Raw genomic sequence first — 16341 nt, 5'->3', positions numbered from 1 at the left:
AATTTATTAAATTAAATATATTTTACTATTATTGATCAAATATTAATCCTAAAATTCCTAATTATTAGAAAGCATGTTTAAATATTTTTTTAATTATTTTGGTGGAAAAATATTCATAATATGAGAATTTTTAGCGACGTTACGATAAAAAGTTACATGATCATATCAAATTTTTGTATATTAAATTTGGTTCACATTTTTGGTTGAATATATAAATATTGTATATAACTTTTAATAGATATATTTAAAATGGTTTTTATAATAGAAAATAATAGTTTTAATTTAAAAAAATGGTAGAAAACTTGATTTGTGCTTAATTGCACATTTTTGAAAACTTATAGGGCTAATTTACTACAAGTGAAACTTAAGGGGTTGGTTTGCACGTAGTACATAAGTTACGGGAGATAATTTGTTATATCCCGTTTCATTATATAACTTCCCAGGTCGGTTCAGGGTTGGCAAGGCCCTGCTCCCACGACCAAGTCTAAGGTCCTGTTCTTTCTGGCTTATTTTCAGCTCACTTCAGTTCAGCTCAACTCTTTTCAGTTCAGTTCAGTTTAGTTCAGCTATATTCAGTTCAGTTCAGCTCCATTCAGTTCAGTTCAGCTCAGCTCCATTCAGTTCAGCTCAGTTCAGCTCCATTCACTTCAGCTCAGTTCAGCTCTAAAAAGCCAGAAAGAACCGGGCCTAAGTCTTATGTACCAAAAAAAAAAACCAAGTCTAAGAGCATGTACAATAGAGAGGATTGTGCCTTCTCTTAGTACATTCTCTCCTCTTAGAGGAGGTCCTCTCTATTGTGGAACTAATGTAGAGGATCCTCTTAGTAAGAGGATGAAGAGGACTTCCTCTAATTTTAGAGGAAGTTGTGTCTTGGCCCTTGTGTTATTCAACCAATCAATATTGTCATATATTATTATAATCTTATATTTTTTAAAAAAAAATTGAAGGTTAGAGTGTAGTGATTAATATAAGAGGAAGATGAAGTTTTCCTCTCTATTGTGGAAAAATATAAGAAAAATATAGAGAAAGAGGATGAAGATAGTGGAAAATGAGAATTTTTTTCCAAAATGGGGTTCAATAATGGGTCCATGTAGGCGGGGTTTTGGTGAAGCTAGGTTCCGGATTATAATCGCTCAGCCGGACAACGACTTGAGTTGAAAACGCCTACCTGCTGAGCGACTTACAGTTTTTTTGGAAAAAATTAAAAAACTAATATTGTATTCCCTCCGTACCACACCAAAGGTAACGTAGGGAAAATTGGAGTATTTAAGAAAAAGTGGAAAAAGTAAGGGCAAAGAGGAAATAAATAGGTGGGGTATGTAATTGGGTGTTTAATTGTGGGTTGGTAGGTGGGGTATGTAATGGCATTTTGTGTAAATATCAAATGATTATAAGGATAATTTGGTAATGTTGTGGGCCAAATAAGAAATGTTGAAGGAATTGAACCCGCGTCAAACTCAATCAACAATGTCCTCCAAACCACTAGACCATAAGTAATAACTTGACTATTTAATGCACATAACAGCTCATAAACTTGTTTAAAATAAGATCAGCGTTATGAGTTTAGATTAAATATATTTCTGCGCTAATTAAGATATAAATATTTGCCTGGTACAGTGGTTATTGGATTAGGATTATTGTTAAGCCTCCCAGGTTCGATTCTTTGGAAGTACTAATTTTTTCTTTTTTCTTTTTTTGTAAATACTATAGTCATTGGGCTCGTAGGCGACTTGGGCCTTAGTCGCTGGGCCGCTAAGCGACTTCAGCTAAAATAGCTCACAAAGCAATCGTAATTTCATGTTACCCAACACGTAGTCGCATAGCGGGAAAGCGACTTGAATACAAGTCCAGCTTTGGGTGTGACGTGGACCCATTTTGGGTAATAACTTTCAACAAAGCCCTATTTCGTTAATTTCTTTTATTTTGAACCCTATTTTTTGAAAAAAATGAGGTGGTTAAAAAGTAATGAGGTGTCAAGAAAATAGAAGGAGAGAAAAAAATTAAGAGGATCAAAAGCTCCTCTCTATAGTACATGCTCTAAGTCTCGGTAATCGGAGTCAAGGTCAAGGTTAATCTAGTCAAGCTCCAACCAAATTCAGCAATCGAACCAACAATCGAACGATTCAAAACCGTTCGAAAACACTCCGTAATATTAGGGTTCCCCTTTTTCGCATCATTCAATTAAATTCATCAATTCATGAATCAAAATCAATAACAAAACCTCAAATCCTCCGAACAATGGCGATGCTCCCAACAGAAATCCTCCTTGACGAAATCCTCCCTAAATTACCCGTCAAATCTCTCCTTCGCTTCAAATCCGTCTCCAAACAATTCGAAACCCTAATTTCTTCCCCAAATTTCATCCTCCGCCATCTCCGTCACTCTCTCTCCTCCGCCACCAATCGCCTCCTCATCACCTCCGAAAAAGGTAGGCTTCAATCCTCCGATCTCGACTCGCCGGATAACCCGCCAGTACCCCTTCCCTTACCCGACTTTTTCAGACCCTCGTATGAAATTTCCATGATTGGTTTTTGTAATGGATTGCTCTTACTTGGTAGTGGTGCCGATTTTTTGTTGATAAACCCGTCTACCGGATTCTATTCGGCTATCCCTGGGATTAGTGGGCCGGTTTACTATAGTCGTTTTGGGTTCGGGTATGATCCTGTTAATGATGAGTATAAGATTGCAGCAATTGATGAACATCACATTGCGGTTTTGAATTTGAGCGACAAATTATGGCGTATTGTTGATAATTCTCGCGCAGATAATGTCGCTAGCGTACCAGATGGTCGTCTGTACGCTGCTGTTTATGATAACCATTTATGTCATTGGCTAAACTGGTGTGAATTACGGAATAGGCATCGGATTGTTTGTTTTGATCTTTTGATCGAAAATTGGACCCGGGACATTCCTTTGCCTAATTATAATGATAATGATGATAACTCTGGTGATAATTCGGATACTTCACAGAATTTTGCTGATTTGTTGTTTGACGAGTGTCGGGATAAACGAAATGATGTGACTGCATTACATGTTTTGAATGGGTTTTTGTCAGTGTTGACACGGAATAATGACGATAACTCTGCTGATGGTTACGACGTGTGGGTTATGAAAGAGTATGGAATTAAAGAGTCATGGATTAAGTTGTTGGGGTTTTCGGATACACGTTGTACTCCTCTGGCTTTTGGCGGAGGATCAAGTTCGAAAGTTCTTTGTAAAACTGGTTCGCCTGGAAGAAACAGACTTAAATGGTACATTGTTAGACAAAAACAGTATAAAAATGCAGAAATCCATGATGTTCATGGTGTTAAGCGTTTGTATGATGTCTGTGTTGTTAATGGAAGCCTTGTGAGTGTTCCCGGTGGAAAACGAATTAGAGGCAACACGCAGGGTGGAAATCGAAGATGGTGAAAGTCAGATAGAGCTACAAATGTGAGCATTGATCATCTAATGTTAGTATTGGACTAGTTTCGAGTTTATGAATAATGCTTCTGGTAGATTTAAGTTTTGATCGTTGCAACTGTATTGTGTTTTATGAGTATCATCTAAAGTTTTTATTTTCTTTGGTTTATCCCTTGATGGCTATAATGACGTTAATTTTGTCAATTTGAAGGATAACTTATGGCGTAAACTTGATGATCATCTAGATGACGTCTCAGTTGTCCATCAGATGGCTACTGTTTGTAATAATCATTTTTGATCTGATTTGTGATACAGGGAGGATAAATTGTGACCTGCGAAAAAAACTACTCGTGGTGGAATTGTCTCTTCGCTTCAACGTTACCCACTACCGAGGTTTCATAGAGGCTAGAGCCGCATACGTAGTACTCCGTTAACTACAAGTCTATAACCAGCAAAAAAAACGACATTAAAAATCAATAGGCTTGAAACTCTGTAAGGACGTACCAACTATCAAAGTGGAGGTCTACCTCAGATTATTATCCATGTAAATGACCTCAGGAACATATCATTCGAATGATTCACTCAAACCGGAACAATCGACTGACCCATCTTGGCTTGACTTACTTGAATAGATGACTCGAATATAACCAAAGTTACCCCATCCAATTTGAATTTTCATAGATTAAAATCGTCCTTCCTCTTCAATAACTCGATAATAGCGTTCAACAAATCCACTCTAGTAAAAATCTCGCAAATATTTTTACCAAGGCACTTCCGAGCAAGATATTTGAGAAGCTAATCAATCAACTTAGCTACATCGTCTCAAGGATGTCGAGCGATGTTTTAATGAAGGGGAGTAAATACGCGTTGCACTTTGTTTCCCTTACTCATGGTTTGTCCCACCGGGTTTTCCAAGCAATGTTTCAACCCCTAATGCGTATTACGGAGATCGTTGTACACTTTTCCTTTATTAGATTTTTTTTGTTCCATAGGTTTTTTTTTTCGAGTAGAGACTAGAGAGTGTTACGAAATATCTTTAGATATTATATAAATGTCCATATATTAACATATCTTTAGGAGATATTCTATTAACATATTACAAATTTACAATGTACCTTGTACTATATATATAGCCCTTCATATGAATAAACGATAGTGTCCGGTGAGGTACGGTAACCCATAGACTCGTATCCTCCAACCCCCTAGTCTCCGTAATTCGTGAAATCAACACTAATTTTCCGAACAACTCATCACATCCCCTTTTAGTTTGTCATTACCCCGCCGAGCAAATCGTGTTTTCTATCAAGGTAATATTATTGTTCGTTTTCTTATTTATTTTCGTTGTAGTATTTGTTTATTTTCAATTAAAGTTGTAAAATTCTAAGTATTTATTTGAATGTTTCAATAATGGTAGCCTGGTGGATTTATAATGCTTGTCTGATGTTTATCGATTCGTAACTGCTTTTTACGAAAATTATACTTTATATGATCATAAGTACTTGTTATGTTGGATGGATGTTGTATTGTGTAGCAGATTGAGATGGAACAGAATTTGGTACTTGTTATGTCAACGAGTCTGGATTCAGAAGATGGAAGTACGTATGGTATACCACATCGAATCTATTGTGCGGAATTTCATTTGGTCGATCTAAAGACCAAAGAAATTCATCTTAAATACGTGCCTTCACTGCCTCAATGTGTTGCTACTAGTTCTCTGGTGGCCGTCGATAAGTTTCTCTACATCTTTGGTGGCCCCTCTTCTTCTTATGATACTTCCCACTTTGATCCCCAATACTTTGATTCTCACCTGAAATTATTCATGGGCGCCTCTCGTCTTTCTTTGGATTTGGATTTGGACCCGTCTCAAGTTCCAAAGCCCGTCTTAAATTGCTCCTTCCCTTTCTGCATTAGCCTGGCTACCAAAATATACAGCTTTGGATCTGTAGTATTTATACCTGAGGTTTTTGATCCTATGAATGGCCCCCAAAATTGGGAAGCAATCGTGGATTACCCGTCTGATCTTAAGGATTGTCAAGTGTCTGATTATCCAATCCCCGACCCTTCCAATACTCGCATTCTTATGCATCTCACAGGCGGTAAACTTCCATCGCCGTCCATTTATTCCTATAGCCCTACCCGTGGTTGGGAACCTATCATCCGTGATTTCCGAGGTTGGACCCGGGTTGCTGCTGTTGTTGATAATGTCATCTTTTTTCATAGCCTTGAATATTCTGGTGTTGTTCGTGGTTTTGATATTCAAAGTGGGCATTGGTTGAGAGTACGTTGGGCTGCTTCAAAGTCTGGCTTCACTGGTAGTAATATGAATAAGAGTAGAATGGAGTTTGATGCGCTGCTTCCTATGGGCGACAGGATGTTGTGCTTGGCTGTCTGGACATTTACATCCGTGTCTGATGACCTTGGTCGTTCTCGTCCTACTATCAGAATGACTTTTCTCAAGTACTCAGTGAAGCGCATTAATTCAACCCTCTTAACCCTCCATCCTGATTCCTCATTCTCGTGCGATCTTCCAGCAACTTCCAAAGTGCTTAACTTCCTGCCTGTTTAGAAGGTATTCTTTATTTAGATTTTTTCCATGTTGTGGTGGTGTCCATGTTTGGTCTTTGTTTTAGTCCCTTTCTCATATCTCATGGGTAACTGATGCTTCCGTGCTAGTTTTGACGTCTTCTAAAGTAAGAAAAAATTGAATGGGACATTAAACTTATGTATGTTAACTAATCTTTAAGTACAAACTCGACAAGTTATGCAATCATAAATGAAAGATAGAAATTAATGGGTCGTCTGGGGTATGGTCAATTGGGTCTCCTCATTTTGATGTTCAATGGCATATCCTTGTAGGACTGGACCTTTTCAGCAGCTTTGCGTGATGGCCAGTTCTTTGAGGCAGTAGTGTGGGTTTCAGTGATTGATGAACGAGAAGGCTCCTCCCTGTCGGAGACTGATGAAGGAGAAGGCTTCTCCCTGTCGGAGATTGGTGAACGAGGCCCCTCCAAGGACAGACTCGTAGGGGTATTAACATCTATCTCATACAAGTCTGCATCTGATTCCTGAGGTTTCAACCGAACTGATTGCCATCCCAAATACCGCCTGAATTCACCCCCACAAAACAAAACACATTAAATCTTCAGAATGAGGTCGGTAAAAATGTGTATACACCATAACTGAAATCATTGTAACATGTATATACATACAATTGCTAACATGTATCCTCTCTGATATAGTGTGTTCTTAGTCTGTGAGTACAGGCTACAAACATAGCATTACATTAGAAACCTGCCCCACCAAATTGCAACCATTTTACAATGGTTTTGAGATGGTATGAGCCGTACTTATAGCAAATGACTAAATCAAGCCGCCATGGCTAATTCCACAGGAAGAGTGAAACCAATATTTAGTACTCCTTTCATCCTATTTATCTCACATAATTTATATTGTAATAAGTTTTTGGTCAAAGTTGAGACTTGACATTGTTCAACAAGTTTCATCACTTCCATGAGGGTTCTCCTTTCCCTGGAGTAATACACAAGTTTTCATATCGTCGAGACATTTACATACGAACAAATCACATAAATGTCCTGCATTTCTATCAGTACTTGAAACTTACACGAGTTGAATTTGAGCTATTTAATAACGTCAAAAACCACAAATTTAAACTTCTCACTGACCTTTTGTTTTCAGCTCTCTCCTTATTGACATCTTGTTGAGAATTTGTAACTCCTAATGCTGTAAAAAAGGGTATCACCATTATCTTGCAATACCGCCATAAATTTGCTTATTTTACTCTTACATAGATGACCCCATGAGTCCCATGACGGTAATGGGTGATTAATGAGTCATGCACTTATGAAAAATGAAAGGGCGCCACCTGGTGATACCCAATTTAGACGCCACCCTTTCACATGGGTGAGTGGGGATCCCTTCAATTAAAAAGGGTTGTGAGAGGGTGGCACCCAATTTGGGCGTCACCCGATGACGCCCTATCACTATCCTATACCTAATTATATATTGTTATATTATCTCCTTTTCTATTCAAATTTAGTAGTTTAGCAATAAGTTATTTATTTTTTAATTTTTAAGCTGAATTTTTAAATAACGAACATACATCAGTAGTATTCTTATTATATAAGAGACTTTAAAAGTAACGTTATATAATGTTAATTTTTCAAGTTTTAACATTTTTTCATCTAGAGAGTTCAACCCTTAAAAACTACTTAATATTTATAAGAAAAAAATGTTAATTTTATACGTAAGAAAAACTTTGGACATTAGATAAGATTAGTTTGTTAGCAATAAGATAAAATTGCACAAATGTTACCTATATACGTGCGAAAAAATTTAGACTCTAGATAAGATTAGTTTGTTCGTATTTGCTCATTATTAATCGGATTGGATGTTGAATGTATGAATATTAACATATAGTATTTGCTGATATTATTAAATACACCCTCCTATTCATTTTAACTCTCCCCTTTCAAAAGGGCACGCAAATTAAGGGAGGATTATTTTATTGTAAAGTATTGTGGTGGTGTAAGGTAATTGGAGAGAGGGAAGGTATTATTGTGGGGTAAGATGATTAAAATAAGTATTGTTGTGAGGTAAGGTGATTAAAATAAGATAAAGTATGAGTATTGTGGGGTATTGTTGTGGGGGTAAGGTGATTAAAATAAGTATAAAAGTTTATGTGTCAAATAGAGAGATAGCGGGACACAAAATGAGACACGAAAATGGGACAGAAGATCCGGAATGTATTTAATAACCAATATCATTGATGCAATTGAAAAGTTCAAAAGCCCACATGTCATAAAAAAAATTCTTTTACATCAATTGCGTATTTGCGTGTTTAGAATCGGCAAAAGTAATTGGACTCATTTGTTAAGTTACTGAATTAGTACGGGGTATGAATTAATAAAAAAAATATCCGTGAAGAAATTTGGTAACTTTGTAAAAGAGGTTAGTAATTTTATAAATGGGTTTAATAAAAAGTGTTCTGATTTTAAATTTACAAGTTATTATGGGATTGGGATCCAATAATTACATAAATGGTCGTAAATTTTTAAATGAAGTCGTCATACACATATAACGATCTGAATCGAATCGAATCGAACTTATAGGATCTCGAATCGAACTTATAAGATCGAATCGAATCGAACTTATAGGATCTCGAATCGAATCGAACTTATAGGATCGAATCGAATCGAACTTATAGGATCGAAGTGAACTTAAATTAAGTGAGGTATGGATCTCGAATCGAACTTATAGGATCTCGAATCGAATCGAATCGAACTTATAGGATCTCGAATCTGGACTTATAAGATCTCGAATCGAATCGAACTTATAGGATCTCGAATCGAATCGAACTTATAGAATCGAATCGAACTTATAGGATCGAATCGAATCGAATCGAACTTATAGAATCTGAAGTGAACTTATATTAAGTGACTTTAAGTCCAAAAGAACAAGGCCTAAGCCCCTTGTTGAAATATCTATATCACTCAAGCTAAACAAGCTAACTCAAGTAGTTAGTTAATATCTAACCATCCTATGTAAAGCTAAGCATAGTCTATTAGTGAGTTAGTTAGTCTGTATATAAATACTATACATCACACTTAATTATGTAACAACTTCTGTAACTACTTTGATCAATATAACAAACTACTTCTATTTACTCTTGGATTCTCTCTCTATGCAAGCTTAAGTCTATCATCAATGGAGGTTATCATTCTTAAGTGTTCATATGGTATCAGTCGCTGCAGGTTTAACGATCCTCCTACTTGATTCTGCTTTTGCACAAAATGTTTCAACAATTTGTTATTTCAATTGTTTACATTTTGATCCATGAGTTTAATTTTTAGGTTTTTTGATCAAATTCTTCGTCGTTGTTACTTCGCTTCCGCATTTTACCTCGTTTGTTGATTAAACTTTTGTTTCTTCCTGCTGTTAAGCTCAGCTCTGTTTTTCTGCGAATTGTAAGATTGATTGTTCGTCATTCGAAGTTTCTTGCAGAAATTGTTGTTTTTTGTCAGATTCTTGCTTCCTTAGCTTTCTGTTACTTTCGTTGATCTTCGCTGTTCGTTTAATTCTAGATTCTCTTCATTTTTCTGCAAATTCGATTGTTTACATTTGCTTTCTAAAATTCCTAAAAATTAGGGTTTCTTGTTCATTTCTTATCACAATTCTGCAAATCTTCTTCGTTTTTCCTACACATTCTGAAACACGATGCCTGATTCATCACATTCTCCACCACATTCTGATTCCTCTGGTTCTGTTGATGTCTATGATGATCCTTTATCCCTTACAAACAATGATCAACCTAACCTTAAGTTGACTGACACACTGTTTGATGGGACTGGATTTCTTTTGTAGAAGAGAGATGTACTTCTGGCTTTAGCGTCTAAGAACAAGGACGGTTTCGTAACTGGAACCTGTCCTAGACCTCCCAAAACTGACAAGAGGTACAATCTTTGGTCAAGGTGTGACATGTTAGTCCTTCAATGGATTAAGCATTCCATGGACAAGAAGCTTCGGGATAATTTTGCTTATGTCACCTATTCTAAGGACTTGTGGACCGAGTTAGTTGAGAGGTATGGACAGCTGAATGGCATTGAGTTGTATCAGCTCAAGCGAGATCTAACCAACATTTCTCAAGATAATCTGCCAATTGTTGACTATTATGGTACTTTGAAGAGAACTTGGGAAGAAATTGATGATATAGATCCCTTACCTATGTGCATCTGTGGAGCAATGAATGCTTGCACTTGCAATCTCTTTAAGAGAATTCTAGATAGAGAGGCTCATTCAAAGTTGATTCAGTTATTGATGGGACTGAATTCTACTTATGAGAGTGTCAAGGAACATGTCCTCACCATGGAGATCATGCCTACTATAAATAGGGTGTTGGGACTTTTGCAGAAGGTGGAAAAGCAGAAGCAGCTTTCTGATCTTATAGAGAGTGTCCCTGAAGCTAATGCTTATGCTAGCCATCAGTCTTTTGCTTCTAAAGATGGAAATTCTGATCACTTCACTAAGAAGCAGAAGACTGATCAGGAGGATCCTCCACCACAGAAGAAATGTGCTAACTGCAATAAGAAGGGGCATCTGATAGAGGAATGTTTTCAGCTTCAGACCTGTACTTTCTGCAAGATCAAAGGACACATTCGTGAGCATTGTTACAAGCTCAAAAAGTTACTGGCAGCAAGGAACAAGGCTGCGAGAGGAGGCCATAATAGCAAGAGGGGCAGGGGTGGTTACAACAGAGGAGGAGCAAACAATGCCAACATCTCATACTGTGATGATGAATTTGATGATTATGATGATTTTACACCACTTCAAACTCCACAGTCCATGCTTAAGGGCTCTACTTCAATTGCTGACAATGATGATCTTGTTTCTGGATTGGTAGACACAATCACTGACAGAGTTATCAAGAACATCTCTCAGAGGTTTCCTTCTTCTACTGCTGGTTCAGCAAATGCTTCACAGTCCATGAATTTTTCAGGTAATTCTGATTACTCATATGCTTATGCTATTCAAGATTACTCTCATGCATCTAGTTGGATAGTTGACACTGGTGCATCTGATCACATGACCTCTAACATACAGTTGTTGCATGATATCACCAAATTAAACAGACCTATTACTGTTGTTCTTCCTGATGGTAGCCTAAAATTGGTGCATAACATAGGAACAATGCAACTGACAGAACACATTAAACTTAAGAATGTCTTTGTAGTACCTGGTTTTAGACAAAATCTTCTGTCTGTAGGTTCTTTACTGCAACATACTAATATGAGGGTTATTTTCTTTCCATCTGTATGCTGGTTCCAGGACCTTTCAAATAAGAAAGTATTAGCAACTGGAAGAAAGCAGGCAGGTTTATACAAAATTTCTCAGGATTTGGAGTATAAGAATAGTACTGTTAAGCAGAAATGCAAAGTGTTAAATAAGCATGTTCAATCAAATAATTGTATGAAAGATACTGATTTGTATTTGTTGCATCAAAGGCTTGGTCATACATCTATGGACAAATTGAAACATGTATCTGGTGCTCAATTGTGTAATGGAACAAAGTCTTTTGATTGTCAAATTTGCATTTTGTCTAAGCATCATGCAATACCCTTTCCTAGAAGCAATTCTCATGCCTCCACCTGTTTTGAATTGGTCCATATGGATGTTTGGGGACCTTATAAAGTCAGCACTATGCTTGGTGCTAAATCATTCTTGACCATAGTAGATGATCATTCTAGATCTACCTGGACTTATCTCATTCAGACCAAACAAAAAGTTCCACAAATAATTAAAGCTTTTCTTATACATGTGGAAACACAATTTGGTGGGAAAATTAAATTAGTAAGGACAGACAATGGGACTGAATTTATACAAGAACCCTGCAAACTGATGTTCAATACTAGAGGAATAATACACCAGACTAGCATTGCAGGCACACCACAACAAAATGCTAGAGTAGAGAGAAAACACAGACACTTATTAGATACTGCAAGAGCATTAAAAATCCAATCTAATGTGCCTCTCAAATTTTGGGGGGAATGTTTACTCACAGCTACTTATCTTATCAATAAAATGCCTGTAGCAAAGCTAGATTGGAAATGTCCTCATGAAATATTATTTGGTGAACTCCCATCTTATGATGAATTAAGAGTTTTTGGGTCACTATGTTATGCAACTGTACCAGCAAAGTTGAGAGACAAGTTGGGGTATAGGGCTAGAAAATGTATTTTTCTAGGATATCCATATGGAAATAAAGGATACAAACTCTATGATCTAGAGAAGCATACAATGTTTACTAGTAGAGATGTCATATTTAAGGAAAGTATTTTTCCTTATAGACACCGTCAGTTACATGATAATTTGGTTCAGCATAAGCACATAACTGAACTTAATGTACCTAATGAGATGCATCACAAATCTTTTACTGAAGCTCTTAATGATGCTACTGAAAGAATTTTGGATTCACAACCACAGTCAACAGAGAACAATACTTGTGATAATGATGTTAACATCTCACATCCAGACACAGAGACTGAAATTCACAGTCTCACACAAGATAGTTCTTGTACCACATCCAGGCCTAGTGACAATAATAATTCTGATATCATACAGAATGTCATACAACCTGAGCAAACAGTAAGAAAGTCAGATAGGCAAAGAAGACCTTCCACTTTGCTGAATGATTATTACTGCCCAAAATTAAGTAAGAAAAGTCATACTAGCTTACATGCTAGTATTCTTGCTGAATTGCCAATGTTTGATAATTCATATTTGGCATTTTTAAACAATGTCTTTCTTGAACATGAGCCTACTCATTTTGAACAAGCAAGACATGATGTAAGATGGGTAGAGGCCATGGATAAAGAGTTAGCTGCTCTAGAAGCAAATCAGACCTGGACAATGACTGAATTACCACAGGGAAAGAAAGCAATAGGGTGCAAATGAGTGTACAAGATCAAACACAAAGCAGATGGGACAGTTGAGAGGTTTAAGGCTAGACTTGTGGCCAAAGGTTACAATCAAATAAAGGACCTTGACTACAAGCATACATTCTCACCTGTGGCCAAATTAGCAACAGTAAGAACTCTTATTGCTTTGGCTTCAATCAAGGGATGGCCACTGCATCAACTAGATATCAACAATGCATTCTTGCATGGCTTCCTAGATGAAGAGGTCTACATGATACCTCCTGAAGGTTATACTGTTCCTGTGAAAGGTCAGGTGTGTAAATTACAGAGGTCCTTATATGGGTTAAAACAGGCTTCTAGGCAATGGAACATTGAGCTTACAAAATACCTGGTAAGCTTGGGATTCATACAGTCTAAACATGATTACTCATTATTCACAAGGGTGAATAAGAGATCAGGGACATTCTTAGTAGCTTTAGTCTATGTAGATGATGTCTTATTAACAGGAGACAGGCAAAGTGAAATACAGGAAGTGAAAGCAGGATTGAACCAAGCATTCACTATCAAGGACCTTGGATTCATGAGGTATTTCTTAGGGTTGGAGGTGGCAAGAAATGAATCAGGGATCACTATCAATCAGAGAAAATACACTTTAGACATCATTAAGGATCTGGGAATGGAAGATTGTTCTGAAACCAATTTTCCTCTTCCAAAGGGATTGAAATTAAGTACAGATCAGGGAGAAATTCTGCATACACCTGAACTATATAGAAGATTAGTTGGGAAGCTGCTCTATCTGAATTTGAGCAGGCCTGATATATCTTATGCAGTTCAGCATCTTAGTCAGTTCCTTTGCCAACCCAGAAAACCCCACTTACAAGCAGCTATACATGTGGTGAAGTACTTGAGACATACTGTTAATGCAGGGTTATTTTATCCAGCAAACAGTTCATTAACTCTCAAGGCATACAGTGATGCAGATTGGGGACAGTGTGTGTTCAGTTGCAGATCTTTAAGTGGCTATTGTGTCTTCTTGGGAAATTCTTTGATATCATGGAAAACGAAGAAACAGAAGACAGTTTCTAAGAGTTCCACTGAAGCAGAATACAGATGCATGTCGTATACTACAAGTGAGCTGGTTTGGTTGGACAGACTGTTAAATGACTTGAATGTTCATACACCTAAGCCCATAGTGCTGAACTGTGACAACAAATCAGCACAGCACATAGCAGAGAATCCAGTCTTCCATGAGAGGACAAAACATCTTGATATAGATTGTCATTATGTTAGAGAAAGACTGCAAGAAGGTTTCCTAGCCACCAAGCATGTGAAATCAAATATGCAGCTGGCAGACATTATGACAAAGCCTCTAGGAGCTCAGCAACACAAATTTTTATCAGATATGCTAGGAATGAAGTTTCTGAACCCTGCTCAAGCTTAAAGGGGGAGTCTTGATAATATAGTTTTAATCTTGTTCAGCTTGAAGGGGGAGTGTTGAAATATCTATATCACTCAAGCTAAACAAGCTAACTCAGGTAGTTAGTTAATATCTAACCATCCTATGTAAAGCTAACCATAGTCTATTAGTGAGTTAGTTAGTCTGTATATAAATACTATACATCACACTTAATTATGTAACAACTTCTGTAACTACTTTGATCAATATAACAAACTACTTCTATTTACTCTTGGATTCTCTCTCTATGCAAGCTTAAGTCTATCATCAATGGAGGTTATCATTCTTAAGTGTTCATACCCCTCACCCAAAATCTCATGAGAAATTCATTTTCTCATACCACAAAAGCTAAAATAGTTTATGTTTTATTTAGAAAAAAAAATGTTCAAATTTTTTTTTTTAAATGTAAAAAAATTAATATTTTTAAATTTTGAAAAAATAAAAATTTTAGTTTTAATTATGTTTCCTCAGAAAAAAAACTTAGTTTTATTAAATATATCACTAATTCACTATTACTTAAAAAAAACGTTTGATAATCAAAATTAGGCGCATGTATTTTAGAGTTTCTCTACTAAATTTTTTTATATATATATTTATTTGTAAAGAACTGTCAAAAAATTTAGGAAAAATATTCAGTTCTTTTATAAAACATAAAAGTGTTATTTTATAAAATAATTTAAAACTCTAATTAATTTTAATTCAATTTAAATTTTGATTACATTTGTTAACGTTTTTATTCTAATAGTATATTTTTTAAAAAGTATAATTGATTTCACTTTTTGTGATGTGATATATTGAATTTCTCATGAGATTTTGGGTGAGGGCTTAATTTCACTCAAATGCAAAGTTAGGGGGGTAAATTACAACAAACCAAACTTAAGGGGGTTGATTTCACTATCAAGTAAAGTTAAGAGGGTCATTTACCACTTTCCACTATATGATTGTATATGTAATTCACACAGTTTGGAGTAGGGATGACAATGGGTAGGGTCTGGATAAGGTCCTATAGGATCCATATCCATATCCATATTATATATGTTGGATCTATATCCGACCCATATCCACAAAGTCTAAAATTTTCAGACCCATATCCAGATCCATAACATCCACAGGATCTGGGTAGGATATGGGTCTTAAATGGGTCCGATCTTTTTCAAATTTTTTCGTTAATTTCCTCATCTTCTAAATGTATTTTCACTATTAAAATTACATAAAACGCATTAGAATGTTTAATAGAATTATGGATATAAAATATGTTGATATTTATCATGATAAAGTAACAAATTACCGCGTAAATTATTATTTTTAGAGTTTTTTTGTCAAAAACTACCTAATATTTACCTCATTTTCATAAATACTACCTAAAATTTTTTATTTTGCGAGAAACTACCTAAATTTTCTTGACTTTTGTCGGACACTACCAAATTGAAAAATCCGATCAAATCAGACAAAATTCTAACTCGAAAACATTATTTTTGGCATTGAACATACATTATTTACTATACTTAACCACCGCCAACTGTTTTGATTAGCTCTACTAACACATTTATTTCAATTTTTTTACTACAATTTTGACTAGTTTGGCCGAGATTGTGGCTAATTTGGACAAAATTATGATTAATTCGATTGACATTTTGACTTATTTGTCGGAATTTTAGTTAATTTGGAAAAAAAATTGTCGAATTTGCTCATTAATTTAAATTTGGTAGTTTGCAACAAAAGTAAAAAAAAATATTAGGTAGTTTCTCGCAAAATTAAAAATTTTAGGTAGTATTTATGAAAATAAGGTAAATGTTAGGTAGTCTTTGACAAAAAAACTCTTATTTTTACGATGAAAAAGTTATTTCTTATTTCCCGAATATTTAAATTAGGTTTTAAATTCGTTAACTAGTTTTGTGACCCGTGAAAATCACGGGTTTGATTGTTTTTGTTCTTTCATTTTTGCGGTATCGTTCATGAATGCGTTATTCGGCTTATTTGTCTTCTTACTTATTATCTTGGAGATATGTTGGTAGAATACCTAAGCAAGGCAATAAAGAGGATCCTGTCACA

At 35.8% G+C, this 16341-nt stretch overlaps 4 protein-coding genes across 4 annotated transcripts; 3 read left to right on the top strand and 1 right to left on the bottom strand.

Annotated features, from left to right (window-relative positions):
- The first annotated feature begins 2238 nt into the window (after positions 1-2238).
- LOC141608276 (F-box/kelch-repeat protein At3g06240-like) lies at positions 2239-3411 on the top strand. Its single transcript, XM_074427640.1, has one exon. The coding sequence runs from the start codon at positions 2239-2241 to the stop codon at positions 3409-3411; it is 1173 nt and encodes a 390-aa protein (XP_074283741.1).
- Positions 3412-4568: 1157 nt separating this feature from the next.
- LOC141609206 (uncharacterized) lies at positions 4569-6776 on the top strand. Its single transcript, XM_074428360.1, has 3 exons — positions 4569-4709; positions 4934-5971; positions 6259-6776. The coding sequence occupies exon 2, from the start codon at positions 4943-4945 to the stop codon at positions 5966-5968; it is 1026 nt and encodes a 341-aa protein (XP_074284461.1). The 5' UTR covers positions 4569-4709; positions 4934-4942; the 3' UTR covers positions 5969-5971; positions 6259-6776.
- Positions 6213-7165, bottom strand: LOC141608275 (uncharacterized). Its single transcript, XM_074427639.1, has 2 exons — positions 7086-7165; positions 6213-6507 (listed from the first exon to the last, which is right to left on the bottom strand). Exons 1-2 carry the CDS (start codon positions 7163-7165, stop codon positions 6213-6215), a joined length of 375 nt encoding a protein of 124 aa, XP_074283740.1.
- A 2471-nt stretch (positions 7166-9636) lies between these two features.
- On the top strand, positions 9637-12870 carry LOC141608274 (uncharacterized). Its single transcript, XM_074427638.1, has 2 exons — positions 9637-9690; positions 9784-12870. Exons 1-2 carry the CDS (start codon positions 9637-9639, stop codon positions 12868-12870), a joined length of 3141 nt encoding a protein of 1046 aa, XP_074283739.1.
- Positions 12871-16341: the final 3471 nt, after the last annotated feature.

Source organism: Silene latifolia, chromosome 10 (assembly GCF_048544455.1).
Source record: "Silene latifolia isolate original U9 population chromosome 10, ASM4854445v1, whole genome shotgun sequence".
NCBI lineage: Eukaryota > Viridiplantae > Streptophyta > Magnoliopsida > Caryophyllales > Caryophyllaceae > Silene > Silene latifolia.
Note: the sequence above shows the minus strand (reverse complement) of the source record. Positions and strands in the feature narration are given on the sequence as shown.